The 9,117-nt window shown below is 40.0% G+C and overlaps 1 protein-coding gene across 1 annotated transcript; it reads right to left on the bottom strand.

Moving 5' to 3' along the window:
• Positions 1 to 3,923: 3,923 nt before the first annotated feature.
• Positions 3,924 to 4,844, bottom strand: LOC117038479 (olfactory receptor 7A17-like). Its single transcript, XM_033135447.1, has one exon. The coding sequence runs from the start codon at positions 4,842 to 4,844 to the stop codon at positions 3,924 to 3,926; it is 921 nt and encodes a 306-aa protein (XP_032991338.1).
• Between the last annotated feature and the right edge of the window lie 4,273 nt (positions 4,845 to 9,117).

Genomic DNA, 9,117 nt, shown 5'->3' with positions numbered 1-9,117 from the left:
AGTCCAGGACTGCAGAGAACCATGTCCAGCAGAATGCGTTCTCTGGGCTTTGAATCTAGAACACAGCAGGAGGTTGCTTTTCAAGTAATTCCTTATATGGGTTATTTTTGTAAAACCTGCTCCTAATGATCTCAGAACCATTTCTTTGGGCCTGACTATATGCGAGGCACTTTACATATGTTCATACTCTCCTAGACTCACAGACCCTGGCGGACAGGTGTCACACTAGTGAAGATGGTGACCCTGCACTGCTCTGGCCACACAGCAGACGCACTTGCATTGTAAGCAGGTCTGTCTTCCTGGTCTGTTCTTACTGTTCTGCTGCTTGGTGCCAACCTGCACATGTAACTGCCTCTCTGAAAAAAAAATTCTATGGACTCAGGACTAAGCAATTTGGTTTGTTTTCATAGTCTCCTACCAGGGCCAGTTACTATGCTACCAAATTCCTGCACTAACTTCTGGGAAGCAAGCTGATTACCACCCAGGTATACTTGCTCATGTCGTGAGCAAAATAGTAATTGCCAGCATTTATTTGGACATTGTATATGTCAGATACCATAAGGCTATTTTTAATGATTTTCTCATTCAATCTTCTCATATATCTATGGAAAAAGTACTTTTATTATCCACATTTCACAACTGAGAAAACTGAAGAGTCTCAAAGAAGTGAAGTTGTCCACAGATGAAAAGGTTATTCTTTCACATATTTTTAAATTGAGGGATAATTGTCATATCCTTTAAATATTGTTCAAGAACACTGGTGGTTTAGAATTTGTTCCCTGAGCTGCTGTAAGGAAGTCTCCATTGCATAAAGTAAATGTGGTTCTGACTTTGAAGCCTTTGTGCATTAAGATAGGAAATGTATTCAGTACTGACAGTCAGGTCAACCATTCTTCTTTAACTCCATGCGCCTAAAGTTCTAATTCTCCTAGTTTCATGTTAATTTAACCATTCATTCTTTTAAATTCTATTCTCTCCAAATTTCTTTCCAGTTTCCGTTCACATGAAAGGTGAGATTAATGAGTCTGTGTTACTGTGTATGTGTATGTGTGTGTGTGTGTGTGTGTGTTTACCTGAAATAGAGTCGGGCAAAAATGTCCATATATTTACGTGTACGTACACTCCTTACCTGTGAAACAGTTCTTAGACTCACAACTATTTCCAAACAGTTTATTTATTCTAACAGCATCCACCTGATTTAGGTTCATCAGCCCATATCACCATCAGAAACGCGTAAATAAGGGTGCTTACAAATAAAAAAGCAATTAATAAAAATCAAATAAAAAAGCAATTAATTATATATTGATTACATGTATTCATTCAATATATATTCTTAATTTTTGTATGGCTCCTTTAATTCAGCAATGGATGCATTTCAAAGGAGATCAAATATGGAAAGATATACTCCTTTATTGGAAGAATTCATATTGTTAAAATGTCCATACTACAGTTAAAGAGAAAAATCACAGGCCCAAAATGGCATCACTGGTGCTAAAAAGCCATGAGACCAAACTTAGATTTAATATGGGACATCTTGGCATTTTCAACCTCTATTAGAAATGTAATCTTAATCAACCAGTCTGAAATTTTCTGTGAAAATGGTAGTCACATGGGCCCTCTCTATCCCCCATGGAAGGAAAAGAGAATCTGTAGGATAAAATACTTGCTGTTCCCTTCCTCCCCCCAAAAAAAACCCAGGTATAATATTAATGTGGTCTTTTTTGTTGTTGTTAATGGCTCCTCACCCTGACCTTCTTCAATGAAAACCTTCCATTTTATACAACCACTGGCTGTTCCCTTCTGGTTGCTGGAAGGGACACTGCCTCATTCACGAATCACTTAATAAAGCCAATTCCATCTCCAAATGTACTTGGTTGATTTTTGGTGTTTTGGTAGGGATTGCATTAAATCAATAAGTTGTTTTGGGTAGTATGGACATTTTAACGATGTTAATTTCTCCTGTCCAATACCACAATATACGCTTCCATTTATTGTATCTTCTTCAATTTCTTTCTTCAGTGTATGTACTCTTCTGAGTATAGGTCTATTCACTCCTTGGTCCAAATTATTCCTAGGGATGTTTTTGATGCAATTATAAATGAGATTGTTTTCTTTATTTCTCTTTCTGATAGTTCAGTATTACTGTATAAATATTCAATTGTTTTCAAAATATTAACTATGCATTTATCAAACAAATAGAACAAATGATCTTAAAATTGATATGGAACCACAAAAGACCATGAATAACCACTTGACCTCTTGAGAAACAGCAAAGTTGGAGATATCCTGTTACCTGATATCAAGCTATACTACAAGGCGACAGTAATGAAAACAGCATAGTATAGGCATAAAAACAGACACTTAATTCACAATGGAATAGAATAAAGAGCCCAGAAATAAACCCACACTTACATGATCCTTTGTCTCTGACAACGAGGCAAGAATATGCAGTGAGGTAAAGACAGTCTCTGCAATAAATGTTGTTGGGAAAAGTGAACATATACATGCAAAAATATGAAACTGGAACACAGTATACAAGAATAAACTCAAAATGGATGAAAGACTTAAATGTAAGTCTTGGAACCATAAAACTCCTGGTAGAAAACACAGACAGTAAATTCTCTGACATTGCTCTTAGTAACATTTGTTTCTGATATATACCTCCTTGGGCAAGGGAAACAAAACAAAAAATAAACAAGTGGAACTACATCCTACTAAAAACTTCTTGCACAGCAATGAAAACCATCAAAAAAAGAAAGACAACCTTCTGATTGGGAGTAGACATTCTCCAATGATACATCGGATAAGGGTTATATTTCAAATTTGTAAAGAATACCTTAACCTCAAAACAACAAACAATCCGCATTTTAAAAAGGGCACAGGGCCTGAATAGACACTTCTCCAAAGTGGACATACTGATATCGAGTAGGTATATAAGAAGACGGTCAAGGTCACTAATCATCGCTAAATTAAAACCGCAATGAGATATCGACTCACACGTGTCACAATGTCTGTTGTAAATCAACAAGCAACAAGTGCCGGTCAGGACGTGGATAAAAAAGGAACTCTCATGCACTGCCAGTGGGATTGAAATTGGTGCAGCCAATATGGAACACAGCAATTCCACTTCTGAGTAATTATCCAAAGAAATCCAAAACACTAATTAGGAAAGATATGTGAACCCCTATGTTCACTGCAACACTATTTACAAGAGCCAAATATGTAAGCAACCTAAGTGCTCGTCAATTGACAACTGGATAAAGAAGAGGTGGTACATATATACAATGGATTATTACATGGTCATAAAAAAGAGTGAAATCTAAATACTAGTGACAACATGAGTGGACCTGGCGGGTATTATGCTAAGTAAAAACAATCAGACAGAGAAAGACAAATACCATATGATCTCGCTTATACGTGGACTGTAAACACAAAAATAAACAAAACAGAAACTACTCATATTTACAGAGAACAAATTGATGGTTGCCAGAGAGGTGAGGGTTCCGGGGCTGGGTAAAAAAAAGAGAAGGGATTAAGAAATACAACTTGGTAGTTACAAAATAGTCACAGGGATGTAAAGCACAGCATACAGAATATAGTAAATAATATTGCAGCAACTGTATATAGTGCCAGGAGGTACAGACTAATGGGGGGGTCACTACATAAATTATATAAATGTCTAAACACTATGGTGCACACCTGAAACTCATATAAAATAATATTGAATGTCAACTGTAATGGAAACAGGAAATAATTTTGAAAAATTATATAGACAAGTTGAACTCAAACAAATGGAAATTCCAGAATATAAATAAAAGAAGGCAATTCCACAAACACAATCTGATCAAAGAATCACAATGTCTGGTTTTAGACTTGGAGCCATGAAATCAAGGGCACTTTTTCAGTCAGGACGACCGTCCCTTTTATGCTGTCATCCCAAAGGACCTTTTCAGAGCCCCCTTTATGTCTTTATTCCTGAGACTGTAGATGAAGGGGTTCAGCATGGGGGTGACCACTGTGTACAGGACCGAGGCTGTAGCACTAGAGCGTGCATTGTGGGTAGCAGGAGAGCTGAGGTACACTCCTAGGCTTGTTAAATAAAATAAGGAGACGACCGAGAGGTGAGACGCACAGGTAGAAAATGCTTTATACTTCCCCTGAGCAGAGGACATCGCACGTATGCAGGAAACGATCCTATAGTAAGAGCAAAGGATCCCAGTCAGGGGACCACCACCTACCAGCACTGTTACAAAATACATCACCAGGTTATTAACAAAGGTGTCAGAACAGGCAAGTTGGACCATCTGGTTGAGTTCACAGAAAAAGTGGGGGATTTGCAAGTCTGCACAGAAGGAAAGTCTGAGCACCATTAAGCTTTGTAATAAGGCGTTGAGGGCACTCATGATCCAGGACACCAGAACCAACAGTCCATACACCCGGGGGTGCATGATGACCGTGTAGTGCAGGGGGTGACAGATGGCCACAAAGCGGTCATAGGCCATCACGGTCAGGAGGAAGGTATCCAACCCTGCAAAGAGTATAAAAAAGTACATCTGCGTGATGCAGCCTTCGTAGGTTATGACTTTGCTCTGTGTCTGGATGTTCACCAGCATCTTGGGGATGGTGGTGGAGGTGAAACAGATGTCCACAAAGGACAGGTTGGAGAGGAAGAAGTACATGGGCGTGTGAAGGTGGGAGTCTGAGCTGACGGCCAGGACGATGAGCAGGTTTCCAAACACAGTGATCATGTACATGGAGAGGAAAAGCCCAAAGAGGAGGGGCTGCTCCTCTGAAAGTCCCAGGAGAACAAATTCTGAAACTCTTGTAAGATTCTCTGGGTCCATGAGGAAGACGTGACTTCCAAGACAGAAATATCACAAGTAATTTTCATACAAATAGACTTTACTCAGATTCTCTAATACTACGATTTATATTTTGTAGCCAAATAATTACTTCAATATTTTTGTATGGATCTTGTTCCCTCTAGGGGTTTCCCGTGCCATCACAGATTAGGAATCTTTCCCCCAATCTGCTTCTTTCCAAAGTGTAATGTATTCTACAGTTTTCATGAGAAATTCTTCATGTATTTCAGGAATATAAATTGAGTGCTCACCATGTTTTAGGTACTGTCTAGCCTGTGAGTACTAGAGTGCTGAGAAACAGAAGTTTATACAAGTCAATGAAGGAGAAACAATATGTAAGCTAAAATAAAAATATATAACATTTCATGTGGTGACAGATCATGTGAAGAAAAGGAAAGGAAGAGTAAAACAAGACAGTGACTAGTTTTTTATTTTTCAAGATCATTTAGTAAAGTCCAGTAAACAAGGTGACATTTGAACAGAGACCTCAGTGAAGAAAGTGAGGGATAGGCAAGGAAATGTGGGCAGTGTGTACTTGGAAGGAGGAATGGACAGTACAGAGGCCCTGGAGTGGAACAGAAAGGCTTTAGTGATCAGTCCCAAGTGAATATTGGAGTATCTGATGGACCTTGATTATAATTATTTTTGGCTGCTTCTCGGCAGTGTTTCTCATCCAGAAATGATTTTGTGCCTGGGGTATCTGGCATTGCCTGAAGGAATCCTGATAACATCTACAATCCACAGGAAAGCACCCACACCCAACCATTATTCAGCCTCCAAGTCAACAGAGAGAAGGTGAGCAAACCTAGTCAAGACCAGCACTTCAACCTGTATGTACCTACGATCAACAGCATCCTACCAGACGCAGAATGTGAGTCAGCAGGTCCTGGGGGCTCAGAGAGTCTGCATTTCTAACGAGCTCCCAGGGGGTGTTGATGCTGCAGCTCCTGGTCTGTGGCCCAGGCTCTGAGGAGCAAGGTGAGGTCCTGTGTCACCATCAGGGGCAGGCAGGTTCAGGTTTTCTGAATCAAATATTTCTCTGCATATATTAATATTTAAAGCAATTGTATAGTCACTCATTCCAGAAACTATGATAAAAAATGCGTTCATTTATCTTATATAAGGGCCCCTGAATGTATAATACTACACTTTTAAGAGACTTTGTAGTGAGCAGAATAAAGGCCTCCAAAATATGTCCACACTCTATCTCCAGTGCCTTTGCATTTGGCACTTTTATAGCAAGGGGGGATTAGGGTAGGAGATGGGACAGGCTTGCTAACCGGCTGACGTTAAGAAGATGACCCAGTGTCATCCAGGTGGCAGGAACGTAACCACAAAGGTCCTCTATGTAGAAGCGAGAGACAAGATGAAGAAGCTAACTGTTGGCTTTGAAGGTGGAGGAATGGCCATGAGCCAGGAAAGGCAGGTGGCCAGAACACAGACTGAAATAGGAAGGGAAACAGCATTTCACCTGAACCTCTAGAAGGAACCCAGCTCTGCAGACATCTTGATATTAGTCCATGACACTCATTTCGGGCTTCTCACATCCAGAACTGTGAGAGCATATACTTGTTCATTTTAATCAACTAGGACAGGAATATTTTACAGCAGTGAAAGACTCTGATAGAGACATTTATTCAATAAAATTTGCCTAGGCAACTGTGTTGAAGCCTCACCATTCATTCATTCATTAGCTTCCCCTGGATGAGGGCATTTTACTTTGAAAACCCACATGAAGTGGAAAAACCTTTAAATCAAACTGGAGACATCGCACCCCATTAGCAGGTGCACTGAAGTCCTCATTGCATAAATGTAAACGTGGTGCGAGATGCCTTTGTGGCATTAAGATTTAAGGTACAAATGGGGAACATTTATTTCTCCATCAGCGAAGTGTTTTGTTCTCAGCACTGTGTCCTCTTTCCCTAAAATTTGGTCAATCCTCAATTTATATTCTCCAAGTATATGACAGAATTTCATTAAAAATATAGAAGACAATGACCACATGGGGAAAAACTCTGAGTGTGGGGTGGAAATCCCTACTAATTGTTCCAAAATAAAAGTAAACAAGTAACAAACCAAAATATATGTAGCCTTGCCAGGAATGCAGTAATGCAACGAAAACAATTTAGTATTCCTCTTTAGACATATGAAATACTTTTTCCATGTAAATACCCAGCATGAGAGAAGTTACTTAATGTATGTCTCACAACTGTGTGTTGCAAGGTAGCTCCTACCTACAATGACCTGGAACTTTCCATTGAAAAGAAAACATGCTCAAATACACCCCATTTTAGAAATTTCACTTCAGTGCACCGGCCTCCGCACTTAACACTATTTTCCTACTCCCTGAACAGGAAAAATCCTCAGATACTGCAACCATTTTATGCATCTCACTCATTTTACAGGTCACCTAACAGTACATCCATATCCATCACTTAATTGTTAACTATGGTCCTTTTATGGAAGATTCAAGCATCCTTATTAACGTATCAAATGAATTAGTTATAAATCAATTAATAACCCAAGAACACTGACACGGAGATCTCTAGTCTCCTGGCTGGGCTGTTAGGGTAGCAGTGACTCAGGTGAGTGTTCTCAGTTTCTGACCTCTCTGACCCTTTCCTTCAGTACCTGCTGGGCTCTCAGACTCACCTGGATGGGGTCTCTGAGAGGCAGTACTCTGTGTGGAAGTCAGAATTACTCCCTGGAAGGTTCATGATGGAGACTGAAGCTCTGTCCCCACATGAGACAGCAGGAAGGAGTGAAGCATCAGTTCACAGCCAGCTCAGGAGTCAAACGCAACACCAAGGTCTTGTCCACCAACGTGGTACAAGCTGAGGGACCAACAAAGGAGGCGTTACAGCACTCCGTGTATCTGCTCATCAGGCAAACTTCCCTCTTCTTATTCCAACTGCTAAGATTCCGATTTCCCCCAGGGGCCTCTGGACTAAACAGAAATTTTTCCTAATGAATCTCTGATCCCAGGAGACTGGGTTAGAATTCTGTTTTTAATTTAATTTTTATTTCACTATGTTCATGATCTCCCTGAATTTAAAAGGACATCAGTCCCTGAATCTGCAAGTATCCTGTGCCTGGACCATATTTATTAGAATTACACAATACAAATATTAGATGCCTTAAAATATAATAAATCTAGAATTGTTTTTTTTAATTCAACATACAAGGTACCAGCCTACTGAAGACATAGTCATTTAGGAAAGAAATTCTCCCCAAAGATAAATTTTTCATCTTTACACTATTTCCTTAAAACAGCTTTCATAATTTTGTCTACGAGCATTAGTATAGAAGAGGCACATCTTTAAAACACAACTTGCATTAGAAAAATGGTCTCAGGGATGGATAGAAGGTGAACCGCATTTGGCCTTATGGTCCCCCGTTTTTACTGCTGGTCTGGTGAACACTGTGAGTCGTGCTGTAATCCTCTTGACTATCAATGGCCTGAGGGACATTTGTCTTGGGAGCTAAGAGCTGTGCTATACAACACAGTAGCCCCTAGGTACGTGTGACTATTAAAAATTGTAATTAAAATTAAATTTAAAATTCAGTTCCCCAGTCATACCAGCCTCAATATAGCCGCTACCACATTAGACAGTGCAGACATAAAATATGTCCCTCACAGAAAGTTCTATTGGACGCTTTGCCTTAATGTCTTTCAAAATCCCCAGGTGTTGCTGGGCTGTTTCTCCACCACCCTAACCCTACCTCACTGAGCCCTCTCCTCCAACTTTATCACTATTTCAGGAACATTCTTGCTCTCCAGGCAGCTCCACATTGACTGTTGTGAAAACGGGGGCTGTGTTTTAAATCACCGTTTACTAAGTGCCATGCAAAGGAACGTGAGGCACATATCACTCAAGTCTGACTGTTACTCCCTGTTTGCTGGCTCGCACCCAATCTGCCTATTGAGTCCCAAACGGCCCTCTCGCTGATGATGCAGGAAGACACGGAGAGCCGCACGCAGACTTGAGGGCAGTAAATCCATGTATTTCTTCAGTACTTTTCACAAGTCACGTGTCGGTTTAGATCCTTTGTGATAATTGCTTTTCCATAATAAGAAATTTTACCAACGCGGGGACAGAACTTTGTCTCAAAACTTTCCCCAGGGGAAATTTGAATGTGAATTAAATATTAAATAGCAGGAAGTTCTTGCCGATGTTCCCACCTCCAATAGTGCTGACAGAGGAAAGTTGACATGAAACAATGCATGCGTAGTATTTCAACGAAGTGTCCTACT

The sequence above is a fragment of the Rhinolophus ferrumequinum genome, chromosome 18 (assembly GCF_004115265.2).
Source record: "Rhinolophus ferrumequinum isolate MPI-CBG mRhiFer1 chromosome 18, mRhiFer1_v1.p, whole genome shotgun sequence".
Taxonomy (NCBI): Eukaryota; Metazoa; Chordata; class Mammalia; order Chiroptera; family Rhinolophidae; genus Rhinolophus; species Rhinolophus ferrumequinum.
This window is presented reverse-complemented; position numbering and strand designations above follow the sequence as displayed.

Bases quoted from the DNA above. Each gene is read 5' to 3' on its own strand.
- LOC117038479 (XM_033135447.1), bottom strand. From the start codon at position 4,844: ATGGACCCAGAGAATCTTACAAGAGTTTCAGAATTTGTTCTCCTGGGA.